Source organism: Cervus elaphus, chromosome 3 (genome assembly GCF_910594005.1).
Source record: "Cervus elaphus chromosome 3, mCerEla1.1, whole genome shotgun sequence".
In the NCBI taxonomy this organism is placed as follows: Eukaryota; Metazoa; Chordata; class Mammalia; order Artiodactyla; family Cervidae; genus Cervus; species Cervus elaphus.
Genome location: NC_057817.1, coordinates 53,598,904 through 53,619,385, shown reverse-complemented (window position 1 = coordinate 53,619,385; position 20,482 = coordinate 53,598,904). Strand labels below are relative to the sequence as shown.

The window sequence follows — 20,482 nt, the reverse complement described above, 5'->3', positions numbered from 1 at the left end:
GGAGGCAGGGTCTGGTGAAAGGAGAAGGGTGCAGGATGTAAGATAGAAAAATGTAGTTATCTCTGTCCCTCACTTGCAGCTGCAGCATCTCTCAGTCCGGGTCTTGGGGCTACAGGAAAACCCTAGAAGCTTGCATCCTCCCTTTTACCCAGCCCCTTTCCCTCCTGTCTGGTCTCTGTTCTAGACGCCACTGGGAAAGCCCGCTGTGGGCTGACTTCCCACCGTTCCCCCAACACCCAGATGCCAAAGCACTGAATGCCCACGGTACCTTTCTGAGGCCACCATGTTCAGCTGAGGGAACATGGGGAGGTGGAGAGGATGCTGGGGGGCTCTGGCCCCTTCTGGCTCTGGGTCCCCTTATTTTTGCTGTCTGGGAGGTCGCAAAGCATATCCATATTGAGCAGGAAGGGATTCTTCTTCAAGCCATAGACCTAAGAGTGGAGGTCTTCACCCCTCCCAATTTCAGGGACAGCCCCCGGGACCGAGACCCGAACGTGCAGAGACTCGCGTCCAGGTGCCCTGTCCTGCCTGGGTCCTTGGGCATCGGTGTGTCCACTGTGTCCGTTTGTCCCCTGGGCCCAGTCACGCGTACTTCAGCTTCCTCAGCAGACAATAGACTGCTGGGGTGGGAGGCTGAGGAGGAGCTGGAGCCTCCCTGTGGGCCTGAGGTCTCTCTGGCCACAATGGGGGGAGGGACCTCTAAGGGGGGGACAGGACGTACAGCCCAGATAAGACTTCTGGGGAACAATAGGAGGAATTGAAGAGGGGAGACCCACCCTCACTGTACCCCACACCCAGGGCTTTGGGGTCAGGGACTAGGGACCAGAGGGTGATGGGGAGGGGTGCTAAGAATTCTTGTGAATGGAGGAGGGGATGGGGCAACTAGCAGGATTCTGGAGCTCAGAAGCTTTGTATCTCTTCAGGGACCTCAGGGGTACATGACGTGAGTGGGTGACCCTTTTGTACTTAATTTAACCACATACGTATTGTTGACTGCCTACTTTGTGAATAGCACTGGAATGCAGTAAATAGCGCTTCAGTGTTTTTGCCTTTCTGAACCATAGCATCAAAGCTTGCTATCTGTTCAGTATTCCCCCCTGAGGCCCTGAATTGGGAATTTGGGCCCAGCCACTTCCAGCAGAGATGTGGGGTGGGAGGTCCCTCTAGGGAGGGATTGGATAGGGAGGTCCCTATCCAATGCTTGTAGCTGCTTCCCATCTAGGTGGTCTGTGAGACAGCTGAGGCCAATGGAGCCCCTTACACTTTCTGGTGAGAAGCTCTGCCTGTGAGAATTAGGGTCTGGGGGGAGAAAGGGAGGTTGGAACACCGCTGAACTTTCTTGTGGGCCATTTCGCAGCCCTGAGGATGACCAGCAACCCCAGAGGAGTCAGCATTTGTCTGTGCCCCAGGTGCTAATGCGGAAAGAAACCACCGGAGTGAGAGGCAGGAGTCCAAAGACCTAGGCGCGGCAGTGGGTGTTGGGTGCATTTGTTTTCTGGCCTATCTCTCTGGTTCCTCCACTGCAGGCTCCAGAGCCAGCGATCGGGCCAAGGATGTCTGAGGGAAACGCCTAACACAGAGACGCCCCCTCCCCAAGGCGCAGCTGTCTCCTGGCTGTAGAAGGTCCCCAAGAGAGGGCTCCCGCCGGGACGGGATTGGACTCTGCTCCAAGGAGGCGGGCCACGGGGCCGGCGGGCGAGGGGTATTTAAGGCTGGGCGGAGTTGGAGGTGGCCAAGGGCGAAATGAGTGGGCTACGGGGCGCCAGGACCTGCCCAGGTCCGGGAGAAGCCTCCGACCTTAAGTCCCCCCTGGGCGCCAAGTTCAGGGAACCTCTCACCGAGAGCCGGTTCCAGCAGCTCTTCGGAGACGCAGAGCAGGAGCCCGAGCTGCTCGCGGAGCCGCGCTGGTCCCGGCTGTGGCGGCGGCGGGCCCGCGCCTGCTCCGGCCCGGGGGCGTGGCGCCTGCTGATGGCGCGGCTGCCCCCGCTCCGCTGGCTGCCCCACTACCGCTGGCGGGCCTGGCTGCTCGGGGACACGGTGGCCGGACTAACCGTGGGCATCGTGCACGTGCCCCAGGGTGAGCGGCCCCAACACCAGCCTGGCAGGGGTCCAAGCTCTAGGGGGCTTCGGGTGGGCACAGGGCCTGGCAACCGGGAGCGAAGCGGGTGGGCTCGGCGACAGGGACCCGAGGCCGAGTTCTGGGTAAGGCCGGTGGAGCGCCATCAGATCCCCACCCCCAGCTCCCCTCATCTGTGCAATCCTGCGCGAAGCCTTGGCCACGGTCCGGCTCCGGGAACTGGAGAGACCTCTCAGCTTGAACGCCTGCCCCCCCAGGATGCCGCAGACACGGATCTCTGACCTTGACCGCCCCACGACCTCCCACCCACCGAGGCCTGTTAACCCCTGAGTTCCCTCCTGTGGTGTGATGTAGCTGCCTGCGCCAGCCTCCAAGAGTGTGGGAGGGGAAGAGCAGTCCTGGAGGGTGGGCCCCCAGCCCCTCACCCACACACCAAAGACCTTTCCTTCCACCACGCCCCCAGGCATGGCGTTCGCCCTCCTGACCTCTGTGCCCCCAGTGTTCGGACTCTACACTTCTTTCTTTCCCGTCCTCATCTACACCTTGTTGGGTACTGGGAGACACCTGTCTACTGGTGAGTGACCCACGCATTCCTTTTCCTCTCTGTAGGGTGAAATGGACAGGGGGTTGAGGCTTCCCTTCTTAGAAGCTCCCTTGCTCTTACTCCCCTCTTCAGCCCCTCACCTTCCTTTCCCCCATCCCCTGCTGGACTGCCCTGAGCCTCTGACCTAGGCAGTGCCTGTTGGGGGTTTGGGGGGGGTGCAAAGGGGCAGGAGTTTACTCTGACTTTTCCTCTCCTTGAAATCTGGTTTAAAAGAACATCTCTACGACTTGAAAAAGGGGAAAAGAGATGCACTGTCACCCAGAGGAGGGCGTAGTCCGCGGAGCATCCTCAGAGCATCCGCAGGAGGGGCAGGGATGCAGTTGGGGGGCAATTTCTCGCGGTCGGGTGCTCCCTGGTTTCCTAGCTCCCCGCTGGATCCGGCTGCTGCCCCAGCTCTTGGCCCCGCAGTCTTCACCTGAGCAGCCAGCCTTCTAGGAGAGGTGGTCTGACAGCAGCCTTTTGGCAGAATGCCCAGAGCCTGGGCACTCACCTCACCCCAGGCCAGCACATCTAGTGGTCTGTGCATTTCTCCCCTGACCCTAGGAACTTTCGCTGTCCTCAGCCTCATGACGGGCTCGGCCGTGGAGCGGCTGGTGCCCGAACCCCTCTCGGGGAACCTGAGCGGAATTGAGAGGGAACAGTTGGATGCTCAGCGGGTTGGTGCGGCTGCGGCAGTGGCCTTCGGGAGCGGGGCCCTGATGGTGAGGGAGGACCGGGGTGGGGTGGGGGGGAAGGACTGGGGGGAGTCCACGCTGGGGGCCAGGGGAGAGGGAGGGACAAGTGTCCAGCGGCGGTCTAGGCAGAAGAGGTGCGCGGAGAAGCCGGTGGCCCTATGCCGGGACTGGTCTGCTCTTCTCCCGTGGTGATCCGGGCATCTTCTCTGCAGCTGGGGATGTTCGCCCTGCAGCTGGGCGTCCTGGCCACCTTCTTGTCGGAGCCTGTCGTCAAAGCGCTGACCAGCGGGGCCGCCCTGCACGTGCTGGTGTCCCAGCTGCCTAGTCTTTTGGGGGTGCCCCTCCCACGGCAGATTGGCTGCTTCGCTCTTTTCAAGGTGGGGGTGGGAGAACAGCGAGGATGCTTCCAGTGGTCCCGGGAAGAGGGAAACCCGCCAAGGAAGGAAGGAGGGCCAGTGGAGGGCCAGTGTGTGGTGGTGCTGGGGCGGGGGGGAACGGCAGTGAGGGTCGCCGAGGAGGTCGGAGCTCTACTGGGAGCCAGGAGAGAAGGCCGGGTCTCAGTCTGGGGATCAGGACTGCCGGCAGTCGACCCCGGCCCCAGGCCCCTCTGCTCACTGCCCTGCCCACAGACATTGGCCGCCGTGATGACGGCGCTGCCCCGGAGCAGTCCCGCCGAACTGACCATCTCGGCGCTCAGCCTGGCGCTGCTCGTGCCGGTCAAGGAACTGAACGTGAGATTCAGAGACAGGCTCCCCACCCCCATCCCGGGGGAAATCGCCATGGTGAGGACGGCTCCCGGGCGCCAGCCCCGCGCACCGCGCAGACCCCGCTTGCCCTGTAGGAAGTGGCCGCGGCCGCCCCCTCGCGGAGCGCGGAGAGCGGTCCTGCTCAGACGTGGGCTTTGCCAGGCGTCTGAAGACCGCTGTGACCCTCGGGAATCCCCCACCACGGGTTCGCCTTTCGCAGAGCCTCTAAGGAAGCCTTCTTTCTCCTTACAGCGCCCCCTTGCGGTGTCGCTGGCCCCAGCACCTCCACTCCCGTCTTCTCTCCTCTCACCCGGCCTTTGTAACTCAAGGCTCACCTCCCTCTCTTCCGGCGTCCCCCTACATTTCTCTCTCTCCTCAGTTAAACAGCATTCCACACATACCGCACAGATACCCCATACACCCCTAGATGTAACCCAGCTTCCCTGCTTAGAATGGCTCGGTTGTACCTCTCGATACCCACCATCTCTCATAGCAGTCCCCTCTCACTTCCTCCGGCCCATCTCTCTCCACAGTTCCAGGCACACATCATTTCTCTTTCCTTCATTCTTTTTTTTTTTAAACTGCTGCATGGCTTGCAGGATCTTAGTTCCCTGACACCAGGGACTGAACCGACTCCTTAGAGAACAGAGTCCTAACCATTGGAGGACCAGGGAATTCCCTCTCCACTCTAAATCAGTTGTCAGGCACCCATCCCTAACACACCCGAGCTCCCTCCGCTGCTGGGCTCCTGCAACCCCGAATCCTGAGTTACAGGCCTCTCACGTTGAGTCCCTTCTAGCCTCTGCTGGGGGCCATCTCCAGCCACGCTCCAATTTGCTCTTTTCCAGGTGCTTCTGGCCTCTGTGCTCTGCTTCACCTCTTCCCTGGACACAAGATACAACGTCCAGATAGTTGGGTTGCTGCCCAGAGGGTAAGAGAGAGGGAAAAAGCGCTTGTTTTCTTTTCTCACAACTCTCCCACTCAGCGCCCCCTCCTGCTCCGTCCTGCACTATTCTCTCTCTCTTCCTCATGTCCTTATTATTCCCAGCCTCACCACAGATTCCTCTCTTTCTCCAGATTTCCCCAACCTCTCCTCCCCAGCCTGGCTGAGCTGCCCAGGATTCTGGCCGACTCGTTGCCCATGGCGCTGGTCACCTTTGCCGTGTCTGCCTCCCTGGCCTCCATCTATGCCGACAAGTACAACTACACCATTGACTCCAACCAGGTGTGACTGAGTGAGGACCCCAGCCTCGTTCAGGAGACAGACAGCCCCCGAACGTGATTTCCCCCTCCTGGCCATGCCTTCCTATCTCTCCTCTTCATCTCACTGCATCCTGTTAGGAGCTCCTGGCGCATGGTGTCTCCAACCTCGTGTCCTCCCTCTTCTCTTGCTTTCCCAACTCCGCCACGTTGGCTACGACCAGCCTCCTAGTGGATGCTGGCGGGAACACACAGGTAAGAGCCATGTTCTTGGGTGAGGAGAAGCAGGGAGGGACTTCCGTGTTGGGTGGCGGTGGGACAGGTGGAAGGTTGGGAGATACCCGGGTGGCAGTCCTGTAGAGGACGATGGGAATCTGTGAGGGAAGGTGAGTGCGGAGATGGGATCATCTGGGAAGAACCTAGAGAAGAAAGGTTCGTTAAGACCTCTGTAGATTCTAAGCACTGAGAAAGGGCATGGTGTCTTATATGTAGTTCAAGATAAAGACAATACTAATCTGGAAAATAAATTTAAGAAACAAAATTCTGGACTCTTTCCTTGTGAGGACATATTCTTCTTCAAAGAATTGTCACATACTAAAGTCTCTCCCTAATATTTTTGGTTTCCTGTATTTGTTGGTGTCCTAAGGATGTGGTTAGCCTGCTTTTTAGGGTCATCCAACAGTGGGCTTTTAAAATGGAGGTAGGGCTCTTTCCACCATCTTTCCGTGCCGCCAGAATGGTGCGCGTGAATGTCCTGGCAGGTGTTCTCAAGAGCATCAACAACGCCGAAAAGAGAGGCAAACGCCAGGTCCTTATTGGGCCGTGCTCCAAAGTCATCATCAGGTTCCGAACAGTGATGATGAAGCATGGTTACCCTGGCGAATTTGAAATCATTGATGATCACAGGGCTGGGAAAATTGTTGTGAACCTCACAGGCAGGCTAAGTGTGGAGTGATCAGCCCCAGATTTGATGTACAACTCAAAGATCTAGAAAAATGGCAGAATAACCTGCTCCCGTCCCGTCAGTTTGGTTTCATTGTACTGACAACCTCAGCTGGCATCAGGGACCATGAAGAAGCAAGACAAAAACATACGGGAGGGAAAATCCACAGATTCTTTTTCTAGGGATGTAATACATACAAATAAAATGCCTCAGAGGACTAGAAAAAATAATAATAAAATGGAGGTAGGCTACAAAAATAGGGATGTTGAACTATATCTTGGGGGAAACCAACTAATGACAGGTGTTTAATTGGGCAAGGGGAAAAAGCAGGGGTTAAGGAGAGAGGAACAGCAGCGTGGAAGGGGGTTTGGGGAGGAGGGAGACTTTCAAGAAGGCTGACACAGAGACAGGAGGCCGTCTCACGCGCAGTGGATGAGGTTCCCTCCCGCCTTTGCTCCTGTCCCGCTCCCTCCAGCTGGCGGGCCTCTTCTCCTGCCTGGTCGTGCTGTCCGTGCTGCTGTGGCTGGGGCCCCTCTTCTACTACCTGCCCAAGGTAAGCAGCAGAGCAGGCAGAGGGATGGCTGGGAGGGGCGGCCCCCTCCCCACACATGGGGGTGGTCAGCCTGCCTCCTCTGCCCCAAGGCTGTCTTGGCCTGCATCAACATCTCCAGCATGCGCCAGATGTTCTTCCAGATGCGAGAACTCCCTCAGCTGTGGCGCACCAGCCGCGTGGACTTTGTGAGAAATGGCAGCCTGGCTCTCAGATGCCCCCTCCCACCTTCCTAGCGTCCCCGGCCTCTGCCCTTGATCAGAGTTCACTGTCCCAGTCCTGAGTTCTGCGGCCTACCCACCTTCGACTTCTATATACCTCCTAATGCCTTTACTCAGAGACAAGGTGAAGGGTAAAGCCGGAACTTCTTCAGACCTGAGTATTTGTAACCCCCCAGGTGGTTCCAGGCGTGAGGTCCTTACACTTGCTGTGTATCCCCTATTAGGCCAACCTCACCCCTTCCTCCTGTCATTCTTTCTTTCTCCCCGGCCCTCCCTCCCCATCATTTGCCCTGGCAGTCACTTCCCCTGGGCCCTCCTTCCCTAGCAGTGAGGGCCGGGCATTCCTTCTGGGCATTTCACTCCCACCCGTGTCCTGCAGGCTGTGTGGACGGTCACGTGGGTGGCTGTCGTGACCCTGAGCGTGGACCTGGGCCTGGCTGTAGGCGTGGTCTTCTCCATGATGACTGTGGTCTGCCGCACCCAGAGGTGGGAGCAGAGATCAGGGGAGTCAAGATGAGAGGAGGGGAGAGAAGAGAGTGCTTGGGCTGACTCTCCAGCCAGATCAGGCTGGGAGTCTGACCCCCGCTTCCTGCCCAGGGTACAGTGCCTGGCACTTGGACTGGCTGAGGGGACAGAGCTCTACAGGCCACTCAGAGAGAGCCACAAGGTGGGTGGGCTACAGCCAAAGAAGGAGGGGAAGATTAGACTTGGATGTCTCACTGACCCGCTGACCTCTTAGCTCCTCCAGGTTCCGGGGCTCTGCATCCTGAGCTATCCAGCACCACTCTACTTTGGGACCCGGGGGCAGTTTCGCCGCATTCTGGACTGGCATCTGGGGCTTGGAGAAGGAGGCAAGGTGAGGGGCCTGGTCAAAGGGAAGTGTGGCTTCTTTGGGGCTGGGAGGCAGGGGGGTGTTCCGGGGGATCCTTGGGGTCACTGGGTGCCCGTCTGTGCTCGTGGCTCAGAGGTGGTGACTCCCCTTCTCTACTCGCAGGGGGCTCCAAAGACAGACGGCCCACCTGGTGCAGGTGAGGTGGGAGGGTAAGGAGGGAGATTTGGTGCCACCCACAGAGGCATCTGAGTGCTCCCGCCATCTCCCATCCTAGCTGCCGAGCCTGTCAGGGTGGCGGTCCTAGACTGCAGTGGTGTCACCTTTGCAGACGCTGCAGGGGCCAGAGAGGTGGTTCAGGTGAGCGAGAGGGTAGGCTCAGGAGGCGGCCCCCTTGTGGTTTCATGAACACCCTCTGATGTAGGACTTAAGTCCCTCCCCCGCCCGCACCCCCACCCCCGCAGCTGGCCAGTCGATGCCGAGACGCTGGGATCCACCTCCTCCTGGCTCAGTGTAATGGTGAGACGTGCAGGCTGGAGGGGTCTGGAGACAGGGGAGTGACCGGGCACTTGGCGGGGAGGGAAGAGGACACGGTGTGGACGCGGTACCGGAGGCCTGACCCCCTCTCCACACAGCCTCAGTGCGGGGGACGCTGACCCAGGCAGGACTCCTGGACAGAGTGACCCCAGAGCAGCTGTTCGTGAGTGTCCAGGATGCAGCTGCGCACGCCCTGGAGAGGCTGGTGAGGCCGCAGCAGCAGCGGGAGGGGAAGCTGGGAGGGGCTGGCCTATGGGAGGGGGCGTGTGAGTCAGTGACTAAGACCCTGGCAGAGGGATGTTCGAAGGGGGCTCAGGAGGAAGATGAAGGAAAGGGATGGGGGTGAAATGATCAGTCAGTGTAAGACTAAGCTGGGGAGACTGGGCCCAGCTGTGGGCGAAGGACTGAGGAACTAAAGTTCCAAGGCAGGCAGTGTGGCCCTGAGAGGACTGCCAAATCGTGGGTGAGGGAGGGGAGCACCGATTCTACTTCTGACTTGTCCCTTCCCTGTTCCAGGAGCTCAGTGGTCCAAAGACTTGCACAGTGTGGGTCTGACCCGGTCATCTGGTGTGTGGAGGGCCCCAGCGAGACATGTGTGAGGCGGGCCACGGCCCCTGAGTCCCCTGACGTCATGTAACTAATAAAATGAAGCTGAGAGCCCCTGGGGTTCATGAAATGAGTCTGGGTGTCTGCACATGGACCCTTGGTGCCCCTTCCTCCACTCCCAAAGCATTGCAAAGACACAACTAAAAATGGCTTTCCCCTGTATGTTCACCAGCCCCCATTCCAACTCCATTCTCTCCATGGGGGTGAGGCTGCGGCCACTGAACAGAGTCCTGGATCCAGAGAGAGGGGCACAGCCCTGGGACTATATATGGGGGGCTTCCCCAACCCCTTAGTACCAAGGAGATGAAGGATATTTCTGCTTTAGGTTTTCAGAGTCCCCCTTTGGGCTCTTTGGCACTTGAAAAGCAACCCCCCACTTCCTGCCCTAGGGGAAGGGGTGGGGGGCAGGACTTGGCACTGGCTGTGGGACAAGTTATGGCTCCATCATGCCCCTGGGCACTTGCAGAAAGGAGTGACACCAGGACAAGCCCCTGTTTGGGATCAAGTTCTGAAGGAGACAGGGACAGTCAGCGGAGTGGTCACTGGCCGGTGGGGTTTGCTAGGAATTCCTGGCAGGGACAAGGAGGCAGGCCAGTCTGACAGCCGAAAGGCCCCAAGTGGCCATCACTCTGAGGTCATGCACTGGAGCCGGTGTTTGAAGAACAGCAGGCGATGTTTGGCCACCTGACTCTCGTCCAGCGACCCCGGGTAACGGTAGCGAGCGTAAGTCTCTGCCTTCGCATCCCTTGAGGTCCAAGGCAACTTCAACTTGGATGCATGGTCCACAACGACGTCTGAGCAGGAGCCCACTTGAAGAGAACCAAGTCCATCCAGGAAGAATTCTGGGGGCAGAGGGAAGGGGAGTACACAGTGAAGGGTCTTGAGGATACAGAGGCACCGCTGCCCCTGAAGGAGAACTGAGATTTGGGATATGGTGGGTGCATATGCAAAGACTCCATCTCTAAGGACCTTGGGCATGTAAATCAACCCTTTTGAGTCTTGTATAAAATGGGAGTCGATATCCTTACCTTGTGCCTTGAAAATTGATTCCCTCCCTTCCTCCCTCCCGCAACACCCCCCCCTCCCCCGCTCCCCGGCCAAAATTCAATAAATGCCGACTTGGCTGCTCCGGGGTGGCCTGAACCAGGAGATTCGGTTGGGAGCAGGATAGAGGCCAAGGTGCCAGTGTTGGGGAAGCTCAAGGCAGACCCAGTGGCTGTACTGGCCGCTGAGGTTTAAATGATGTTTGGGGCTGAGATGTTTGGAGCTGTCTCTGTGGCCGGGGCACAGGTCTTGGTAAATCTTCGTATAACTGCTCCAGGGACCCCCGTGGCAGCTGTGGCCTCCGCGGGGTGGTCGGGCAGTAGCACCCAGGGCCCCAGGCACCTTGCTGCCCCACCATCCCGCGGTCCCTGGGCCCGAGCCCCGAAGCGTCCCTGCCCGGCCGGGAGGGGGCGCCACTCACCCAGGTGCGCCACGCGGCTGAGGCGCGGGTCAAAGCCGACCTCGCGCACCTTGTCAGTGCGCGCCAGGAAGAAGTTGACCACGCCGTCGGTGACCACGCACCCCGGGAAGCCGACGAGCTCGTGGTGGAAGCCGCGCTTCTGCCGGAGGCAGTTCCCGCGGCCTGGCGCGCCGGGCTCCACGCTCAGCAGCTGCCGGTAGGTGGTGGCGAAGCCGGAGATTTCGCGCACCGCGCCCCCAACCTGCCGGGGCGGGAGGGTGACTGCAGGCCGGCCGCGCACTGGGAGGGGTTAGGTCTGGGCCCCCTCTCCACTCCAGGGGGCTTCCCTGCTGGGTCCTTCCCGCCCCACCCCCGCCGGGCCCAGACGGTGGCCCAGGCCCGGCTTCCGTCCCAGGGCTGGCTGCTCGCGGTCTCTGGCCTCGGCCTGAGCCTGCCGGAAGCCCTCCTCCCACCCTCCATCCCGCGGCCCCTCCGCTACCAGGTCCAGCGGCGTCCGCTCCAACACATCCACAAGCCTCTCGAGTCGCGTCCGCGCCGTGAAGACGAAGTCATCGTCCACCCACAGCACGTACTTGGTGGTTACTTGGGATATGGCCAGGTTCCGGCCTGCGAACCAGCCCTGGGGAAGTGTAAGTACGGTTGGCGATGCTGTCGAGAGAGGACGCAGCCCTCTGCCACCTCTCCTCCTCACTCCTGACCCCTCTCAACAGCCTCTGTGCGTGTGTGCTGCGACCGACTCTGCGACCCCGTGGACTGTAGCTCGCCAGGCTCTTCTGTCCATGAGATTTCCCAGGCAAGAACACTAGAGTGGGTTGTCATTTCCTCCTCCAGGGGATCTTCCCTACCCAAGGATCCAACCTGCATCTCCTGCGCGCGGATTCTTTACCAGTGAGCCCCCTGGGAAGGCCCTCAACAGCCTGTGCCCCTCTCCAAACCTTGGAAATGCTTAGGAATGGCCGGGAGCTACGTTTAAAAAAATGCAGTTTCCCACTGCCAGAGGCTCTGAGTGGGTCTTCTAGGGGAGAGTCTTGGAATGCATTTGATTCATGCGTTCATTCATTCATTCATCAGCTATTTATTGAGCCCCCACTAGGTGCTAAGCACATTCTAAGAAGGCAGCTCAAATAAGACAGCAGGATTCCTGCTCCCGTGGAGCTTACATCTCAGAAATCCTCTGCTGGATTCACTACCCTGGAGACTGCGGACTGAGGGCATGCCCCCTCCCGGTGCCCTGTGGCTCTGCACCTTGCCAAAAGGCATGAGATAGTGCTCGATGTGGGGACCTCTGATGCTCTCTGGCTTGTCGCTGTCGTCGGCGATCACCACTGTGACCGTTGGGTAGAAGCGGCGGATGCTGGCGATGAGTGCCCGTAACCGATTGTAACGAAGGAAGGTCTTGGTGGCGACGGTGACCAGGGCGCTGATGTTGTACTGGGCTAGGAGTGAGGCGCAGAGGGAGGTGCCGAGCAGAGTGGCGAGTGAGGAGAAGGACACCTCCCAGGGCCACCCGCTCCCAACTTTCTTCCTGTCATGCTGGGTCTATGCCCCTGAGCATACCAGTCTCACCTCCCTGGGGTTGAGACCCAGGTGGGTACAGCCGAGGGTTGGGTGGGTGTCTTATGCGGATGGTGAAGGCAGCTTCGTGTCCCTCGGTGGAGAACCGGACTGGGAAGAAAAGACATGAGATGTGGCTTGAATAACATTCTCTTTTCAGTAAGTCAGTGTTCAGGTGCCTGCCCTGTGTTACACTTTTCTAGGCCCTGTTAGATAAGAATGTAAGGTTCTTATCCCCCTGGAACTTACATTTTAATGGGTGGGAGAAAGATGATAAAAGTTTTCATTAAAAGTTAGCCTTTATTGAGCATTTACTATGTGCCAAGCACTTTTAAAATTACCTTAACTATATGAACTCATTTAATCCTCACAATAGCCCTATTAAGTAGATTCCTACTACAGAAAAAGAAGGCACAGAGGAATTAACTTGTCCATAATTACCCAACTCTTAGGCAAGAAAGCTGGGGTAGGAACCTAGTCCGTCTGGTTCCAGGTTAAGTAAATAAGAAAATTCAGATACAGATAAGTATTGAATAGAAAATAAGACAAGTATTGTGAGAGTGAAGAGGAGCCGTCTGAGCTGAGATCCAAAGGATAAGGCGCCGGCCTTGCAAAAATCTAGGGGAAGAGTATTCTAGGCAGAGGGAACAGTAAGTGCAAAGGCCCTCCAGTGGGAGTAGGATTGATATAGAAGCCTTGGAGAGAAGCAGGAGGGCTGTTATACCCCTTTTGCCAGAGGAGAAAGGGGCTCTGGGAGAGAAAGCTCTTTGCCCTCTAGTAAGTGGTGGGCTGGGAATAGAGCTTGAATCTTCTAGTTCCTGGGTCAGGTCACTTCCTGGGGCCCCCATGGTTGGCCTGAAGGGGGGACACACCCAAGGCTCGGGTTTCCCTCTGGCCTGTTCCAGCCCCAGTTGAACAAAGGCCCCTTCTCTCCCTCCTTGGCCCTGCTGGCCCAGCTGAAATGTCCATTGTGTGTCTGGGCAGCTCTGGCCATTGCCCGAGTGTCTCCCACACCCTCTGCCATTTGCTCACTCCTGCCGTTCTGGCTTCCTGTGTCCGCCCAGCTTGTTACTATGTCCACCCAGGCCTCGCACCTGTGTCTGCTGTGTTTGCCTGGTAGCTTCGGCTGCTGTAAGTGACCAGTTGCAGCTGCCGATTGAGTTGGTCCAGCCCTGGGCTGGCGAGGCTGAGATCTGGCTGCCCTTCTCCGGTGAGAGTCACTCCGGTTACTTCCCCTGCCACGTCCCAGGTGCCCAAGGAGGCAGTCAGGTTCACCTGGGAGAGGGGATTGGCGAGTGCAGGGTGATGCCCCTGACCCACCTCTTGCCTCCCTGCTTCTTCCATCCCTCCTTCGGCAGCCTCGTTGCCCTCCCTGCGTGATGAATGCCCACCTGGCCTCCCCACCGTCCTGTTCCTTCTCACCTGGTATACCTCCTGACCAGAAGTGGCCTGCAGGCCCAGTCCTGGAAGCAAGGGGAGGGAACCAGAGTCACAGACAGCCTGGGAGTCCTCCCTTTCTCCTGCCTCTTTCCCCTCACACAGGGCAGGACTTTTCGCCCAGCCCTCCTGTTGAGGCCACAGCAGGGCCCATTGCAGGGCATAGCCCAGGGTAAGGATTTCTCACTCCTTCCTATCAAAGCAGTAGGTCTTGTGTGGCCTGCCCTGACTGTCCATCTCACTTCAGCCAGTCAGCAAGACACACCCTTCTCCCCAAACCTCTCCAGCTGTCTTCGGCAGTTCCCCACAATCCTAGAGTCCCTTCTGTCCCCACCTCCATCTCCCACCTCATGAGCCCTCCCTGACCTCCAGTTTCCCTTCCTTAGAACCCCCCACCTGGCATCTCCCCTCCTTCTTCCTCTCCCAGCCTGGGCTCTGCCACCCCCACAGTGGGTTAGCTCCTCCCCTTGGACCCTCCTCCCCACCTGGCACCAAGATGCTCCTGAGGGGCTGGACCTCCACACCCTGCAGGGGGTACTGTAGCGGGGAGTTGGCAGGGGCTATGAGCAGCTGGTCTGCCGCAGACTGGCTCCTGGCAGTGGAGGAGGGGGAGGGCAGAGGGGCAGTCAAGGGGAGCCTCCTCCCCCCACCACCCCCTCCCTCCAGCCCCCCACAGCTCCCCACAGGCAGAGTCACACCCTCCTTTCCGCTGGGTACCTTGAAAGGAAGGCCTGGAACTCCTGCTCCCTCAAGGCAGACACACTGCTCAGCTCCTCAGGGTCAAAGGCCTTGGTGAAGTCAAAGGCTTGGACCTGCCGCTGGAAGGGGAGGTGAAGGCTCCCCTCACTGGACTCACAGCTGCAATTGTTGGCAGTCAGCAGCCTGTGGAGCCGGGAGGAAGGGTCCTCAGAGCCCAGCCACACAGCTCACTCATCCTCCGGAAGGTTGACCCGGCACCCGCACCTTGGCCGTTCCACCCTGCTCATCCAAAATCTGTCCCCTTAATCACTGCTCCTCAAATGGTCCCCTGGAGGAGGGACCACCCATGGGGTGACCCGTCCTCTACACCTGGATTTTACAGAGATGTAGAGCAGACCAAATGCTAAGGTTTCAGAGTTGCCTCCACACCATCAGGACCCCAGCTGGACTCCTTTCACACGGAATGACCAGGACTCAGAAAGCAGGGCCCTCCCCCGATTGCAACCCTCGCTTCCCCACCCCCGAAGCACAAGACTCAGCAGCCCCCTCCACCTCCCACTTCACCCCCCTCCCCCCGCACACACCACCAGTCCGGGGAACCCAGGCATCAGAGCAGAGGAAACAGAAGCTTCCCAGACTACCCCCCAGCGAGTGCCTGCTGTCGCCCCGACTCCTCACACTCACCCCACCACTTGCTCCTTGATCCTGACCGGGATGTGTGCGTATCTGGGCTCAGGGGCGAGACCTAGCAGCTCTGGCCTGGGGTTGCCCTGTAGGGGCGTCCACAGCACAAGAGGTACCCGGAGGCCCGGCGCGACCCGGGTGCTCGCGTACAGGAGCCCCAGCGAGGCGCAGGCGAGCAGCAGGACGGCCGCGCAGAGGGCCCGGCGGCCCAGCCGCATCCTGGGTGGGCGAAGGGGTGGGAGGGTGAGCAGGTGGTCAGCGAAAGCGTGGCTTGAGACTCTGGGCCCCCGCGGTTCCGCAGACTCCAGCCGGCCCGGCTGGGGCTTCCCGCATCTCGCGCGCCAGGATCTGTAGAGCGAATCGGCACCCTCCTGCCCCTCCCCTCACTCCCCGGGCCTCGGGTCTCCGGGCCTCCTTTCTTCTCGCCCTCCCACATCTCGCTTTCCTTTCACGCCCGAGGCCTGAGGTCTCGATGAAGCAAGAGACCTTTGGAGGTAGCGGTTTCGACGCGGCGGCTCGTAAGTAGAAAAAGCACCGTTTTATTAGAATAGCCGATGTTCCGGAGCCCGCCGCCTCCCTTGGCCCACGCACCCCCCACCCCCTCAGTCCCAGCATCACCTGGCCCGGGTGGGCTGCAGAGGGCAGCGCCACACCTTGCCTGTCATGAAAAATGCAGAATCACGCCCGCGCTGCTGGGTGGCCCCGGCGGAGGTGACCCCGTGAGTGGCCTGGCGAAGCCGCGCGGGGCGACAAGGTGGACCGGAGCGCGCGCCTCCTCCCGCCGCCGGCTCAGTCCCGCGTCCCGCCCCAGCACTGACCTGTCTTAACGCTCTAGGGCCGCCGCAAGATTTCGGTCAGGGCTGTGCCAGGCTCTCGGCCCCGGCCTGAGGGTCCTCATGGGGCTGGAGGCGGCCTGATGGGGAAGCCGGGCGTGAGTCTGAGAGTGAGGGGGATCCTCCTGCCTCCCGAGCGCGCACGACCCCTCCCGCCTTTGGACTCTCCGGGCTTTGTAAACCGCCGCGCTGGGGTGGTTCTGGGCGTTTCCTGCGGGGTTGGGGGGTCGGAGTCGAGAAACCGCCGCACCCCAATCCCAGAAACAAATCCGGGGTTCCCTGGGACCCTGTCCCACTTGCCGGGCCGGGAGAGCCCGGGCCGCCGCCCGGCTTTTCAGATCGCGGCGGCTCGGCTCGGATGCTGGTTGCGGCGGAGAGTTGGGCTACACGCCGAGAATGAGAGCGCCGGGGCGCCTTCTGGTGGGCGCGGAGGACACTGCGGGGGCGCGAAGCCAGCGACGCACCAAGGTCCTTCTCTCCACGCCCCCTCCCTCCCAGCCAGCCCTTTGCCTCCCAACCCTGGCATCTCCCCCGCCCCGCCGCGATCCTAGTCACTCTATTCCTATTCGTTCGGAGCCGTCTTTCCATCGAGACTGTAGGCCAGGACAGGCGACAAGGGCTTTGGGAAGCGATGGGGTGGGGACGCCCTGTAACCCCATTTCAAGGAAGATGTGGATACTTCGGGTGAGATAAAGGAACCCAGACGAGACTGGAAAATAAAGACTGCCTAGCTAACAAAGAGAAGTTGACAGCCTGCCTCCCAGCCTCGCCTCCCCCGCCCTCCAGCCCCCGCATACCCCAGTTATCTAACGATACTCAATGATGTAACAAACACTCGGTAATTCAAGGGCCTGCTGCTTCTGACTGCTCCTTGTTGCAGACTTGCAGAAGAGAAGAAACCCCGAACCGTGCCTGGATTGGTGGGACTGACGCGCGCAGGCCGCAGACCTGCACTCCCTTAGCTGTGGCTGGATTCTTGATGCTGCCCTAAGTGGTTCCATGGTTCCTGTGGTTCCATGATTCCAATAAAAGAAGTCACAATTTAATAGGGAAAAAATATATAATAAGAAATGTAAAACATAATGAAAATGTGGGGGCAGGGGGAGGGAAGGATGGGTTATTGGATGAACTGTGTACAAAGAAATGACTAATCAGCTGGAGGGAAAGTGAGATTCTCACCCTCTACACCAAAATAAATTCCAGATGTATCTAATATTTTATTATTAAAAATGTAACCACAAACAGTAGTAAAATAATTCATGGAGTTTTTTTTTTTTTTTTATAATCTTGGAGTGGGGAAGAGATCTCTAAGTAAGATATAAAAGGAAATATTAAGCTTGAGTGAAGAAATTTCTATAAGCAAACTTGAGAAATGGCAAACTGTGAAAAAATATGTGCAACATGTAAGACAGATAAAGGTCTATTTTTCTTAAGAGCTATAAAACATCAATAACAAAAAATTATCAATCACCCCCAAATGGGCACAAATTGTGATTAGGCAGTTGAGGGAAAAAGTAAAAATGGCTTTTCAAATGTATGAACGTACACTTGACCCTATTCATAATAAATAAAATCCAAATTAGAATAACAATGAAATAGTTTTTGTTTAGCAAGTTAGTAAAGGTCAAACAGCTTGCTAACACAAGTGGTCAAGTATTTGGAGAAATAGTCACTATCATATACTGTTGTGAATGTAAATGGACCCAGCTTAGAGCCATTGGCCAATCTATTAACAATTAAAATATTAATCATTTAAATCTTAAATATTAGTAAGTTAAAATTTTAAAGATACGATTCAATCAGACAGTGGGACGCTGGATTAATCTAGATCTACTGTTACTGGATGATATCCAAAGCTGTTAAGCAAAATAAACAGAACATATATAGTCGACTCCTGAGTGTGGGTTTTAGCTTCTAGGATTGTTCAAATACTAGAAATGAAGTGCTGCCATAATAAAACCCTAAAAATGTGGGAATGGATTTGAAACTGGGTCTTGGGTAGAAGCAGGAAGGAATCTAGGCGTGTTAGTGAAAGACTGAAGAATATTGAGAGCATATTAGTAGAAGCCTCATGTCCTCTGAGGAGGCTGCTGATAAAGAAAAGTGAGGCAAGTAAGGAAATCGAGGGGCTTCCCAGGTGGCACTAGTGGTAAAGAACCTGCCTGCCAATGCAGGAGATGTTGAAAGATGCAGGTTGGATCCCTGGGTTGGGAAGATCCCCTGGAGGAGGGCATGGTAACCCCCTCCAGTAATCTTGCTGGAGAATCCCATGGACAGAGAACCTGGCGGGCTACAGTCCATGGGGTCGCAAAGAGTCAGACTTGACTGAAGCGACTTACCATGTATGCACACATACCTAATGAGTTGGGGATCTCATTGAGATTTTCAAGCAGAATGTTGAAGGTGACTTCAGGTTTCTTCTTGTCACGTTTGGTAGAAAATGTATGAAAAGAAAGAGATAAGCGAAAGAAAGGAATGCCAATTTAAAAAGTGCTGGGGATTGTTAGGTTTGAAATTTCCTAGCCCCTCCAAGGACCAGTGAGGCTAGAATTTTAAAAAATGGCTTCCAGGACTTCCTTGGTGGTGCAGTGGATAAGTATTCGCCTGCCAATGCAGGAGACATGGGTTTGATCCCTGGTCCGGGAAGAGTCCACATGCTGTGGAGCGACTAAGCCAGTGGACCACAACTACTCAGCCCACGAGCTGCAGCTGCTGAAGCCTGCGCTCCATAGCCGGTGCTCCACAAGAGAAGCCGCCGCAGTGAGAAGCCCGCACGTGGAAACCAGAGCAGCCTCCTGCTCGCTGCAACGGGGCAAAGCCCACATGGCGCAAGGAAGACCCAATGCCGCCAAAAAAAACCCACGGCTTCCAGGGAAGACCATATCTAAGGCATGCTCAAGAAACTATTGTCTGAAAATAAAGCCAAGGATATAAACATAGATCCTCCGTTAAAGAAAGAGCTAAGGCACTGCCTCAGAATGGTTCCATTAAACAATAGGACTCTCAGTGATCAAAGAAGCCCAAGGAAGAGAAGGGTTTATCTCGATAATATTTCTGAATATGGTTTTCATGTGATGTAGTTAACATCAATAAGATTCACAGGAGAACTATAAAGATTTTAAGAGGATTGTATTTGCAGAATTTTATTGGTGATACAATAATTCTCTCTTAGTATTCTGATAGATAAATGTTTGCTGTTTTAAATCCCCCGAGTTTGGAGTAATGTATTACATAGCAATAGATAACTAATTCAGAATATTATATAGTTGGCCTTGAACAATGAGGGGGTTACAGGCACTGCTTTATCTAAAATAAATTACCAAGGAAAAATTCTAATTAACTTTTTTCTTCTTGGTTATTCATTTTAAATAAAGCAGTGTGTACATGTCAATCGCAAACTTCCTAACTATCCCTTCCTTCCCCCTCTACCTTTCCCTCAGGTAACCTTAAGTTCATTCTGTAAGTCTGTGAGTCTGTTTGTAAATAAGTTCATTTGTATCATTTTTTTCATTCTGCGTATAAGCTATATCATACGATATTTCTTTCTCTGTCTGACTTACCTCACTTAGTATGACAATATCTAAGTCCATCGAATTGCTGCAAATGGCTTTATTTCATTTTTTAACAGCTGAGTAATATCCCATTGTGTATATGCTCCACATCTTCTCTATCCATTCCTCTGTTGATGGACATTTAGGTTGCTTCCATGTCTTGGCTATTGTAAACAGTGTTGCAATGAACATTGGGGTGCATATATCTTTTTGCACCATGTTTTTCTCTGGGTATGTACCCAAGAATGGGATTGTAGAATCATATGTAGCTGTATTTTTAGTTTTTTAAGGAACCGCCGTTCTGTTCTCCACAGTGACTATACCAATATACATTCCAACCAACGCTGTAGGAGGTTTCTCTTCTCTCTATACCCTCCCCAGCATTTTTTGTTTGTGGATTTTTTTAATGATAGCCATTTGACTGGTGTGAGGTGATATCTCATTGTAGTTTTGATTTGCATTTCTCTAATAATTAGTGATGTTGAACATCTTTTCATGTGCCTCTTGGCCATCTGTATATCTTCTTTGGAGAAATGTCTATTTAGGTCTTTTGCCCATTTTTTGATTGGGTTGTTTGTTTTGATATTAAGCCACATGAGCTGCTTATAAATTTTGGAGGCTAATCCCTTGTCAGTCACATCATTTCCAAATATTTTCTCCCATTCTGTGAGTTATCTTTTCATTCTGTTTATGGTTTCCTTTGCTGTGCAAAAGCTTTCGAGTTTGATTAGGTCCCATTTAAGTTGCAGCAATATCTTTTTCAATCCATCTCCTAGAGTAATGCCTGTATTCTACTTTAATAAAGAGAATCATACAGAATGTAGTCTTCTGTTTTGACTCTTTTTCTTTCAGCATTAGGAGTTATTGTGTATAGCTGTAGACCATTTCTTCTCAGTCTATACAGTTGACCTTTGAACAGCACAAGGGTATTGTTGAACTGTGCAAGTCCACTTATGCGAGGATTTTTTTCCCACTAAATACATATTATGATACTATATGATCCAACACTGGTTGAATCCATGAATGCAGAACCCAAGATTCATTGAGAACTGACTATAAAGTTTTACATGGATTTTTTTATTTAGAATTTTTTTCTTGGTTAAAAAGTAGAATACAAGCAAAACTAATCTTTGTTTGTAGTCAGAATTGTGATTACCTTTGAGGCATGGAGTAGTAACTAGAAGGGGTCAATCTGGGTGCTAGTAAAGTTGTGTTTCTGCATTCAAGTGTGCTTAATTTGTAAAAATACACAGAGTTGAATACTTGTAATCT

General features: G+C 55.5%; 2 protein-coding genes and 1 pseudogene across 12 annotated transcripts; 2 read left to right on the top strand and 1 right to left on the bottom strand.

The window, feature by feature from the left end:
• Window positions 1-421: 421 nt before the first annotated feature.
• LOC122684630 (solute carrier family 26 member 10-like) lies at window positions 422-9,062 on the top strand. 6 transcript variants are annotated; one of them, XM_043888761.1, is made up of 19 exons: window positions 422-943; window positions 1,527-2,077; window positions 2,541-2,651; window positions 3,225-3,382; window positions 3,568-3,732; window positions 3,985-4,137; window positions 4,950-5,032; window positions 5,179-5,326; window positions 5,443-5,556; window positions 6,720-6,797; window positions 6,887-6,982; window positions 7,395-7,501; window positions 7,613-7,682; window positions 7,755-7,871; window positions 8,010-8,043; window positions 8,122-8,204; window positions 8,309-8,363; window positions 8,480-8,582; window positions 8,898-9,062. In XM_043888761.1, exons 2-19 carry the CDS (start codon window positions 1,744-1,746, stop codon window positions 9,016-9,018), a joined length of 2,130 nt encoding a protein of 709 aa, XP_043744696.1. In that variant the 5' UTR covers window positions 422-943; window positions 1,527-1,743; the 3' UTR covers window positions 9,019-9,062. The 6 variants fall into 6 exon arrangements, with proteins under 6 accessions (XP_043744696.1, XP_043744689.1, XP_043744704.1 ...); XM_043888754.1 differs by having other exon boundaries at window positions 422-1,269; XM_043888769.1 differs by having other exon boundaries at window positions 422-2,077; window positions 3,225-3,337.
• On the top strand, window positions 5,571-6,708 carry LOC122684686 (annotated as a pseudogene).
• On the bottom strand, window positions 9,044-16,858 carry B4GALNT1 (beta-1,4-N-acetyl-galactosaminyltransferase 1). Of its 6 annotated transcripts, none has more exons than XM_043888871.1 (12): window positions 15,960-16,858; window positions 15,645-15,739; window positions 14,827-15,045; window positions 14,161-14,325; window positions 13,929-14,035; window positions 13,429-13,469; window positions 13,101-13,281; window positions 12,010-12,117; window positions 11,698-11,888; window positions 10,931-11,071; window positions 10,453-10,693; window positions 9,044-9,829 (listed from the first exon to the last, which is right to left on the bottom strand). In XM_043888871.1, exons 3-12 carry the CDS (start codon window positions 15,042-15,044, stop codon window positions 9,612-9,614), a joined length of 1,611 nt encoding a protein of 536 aa, XP_043744806.1. In that variant the 5' UTR covers window position 15,045; window positions 15,645-15,739; window positions 15,960-16,858; the 3' UTR covers window positions 9,044-9,611. The 6 variants fall into 6 exon arrangements, with proteins under 6 accessions (XP_043744806.1, XP_043744814.1, XP_043744797.1 ...); XM_043888879.1 differs by having other exon boundaries at window positions 16,178-16,858; XM_043888862.1 differs by having other exon boundaries at window positions 15,645-16,858.
• Between the last annotated feature and the right edge of the window lie 3,624 nt (window positions 16,859-20,482).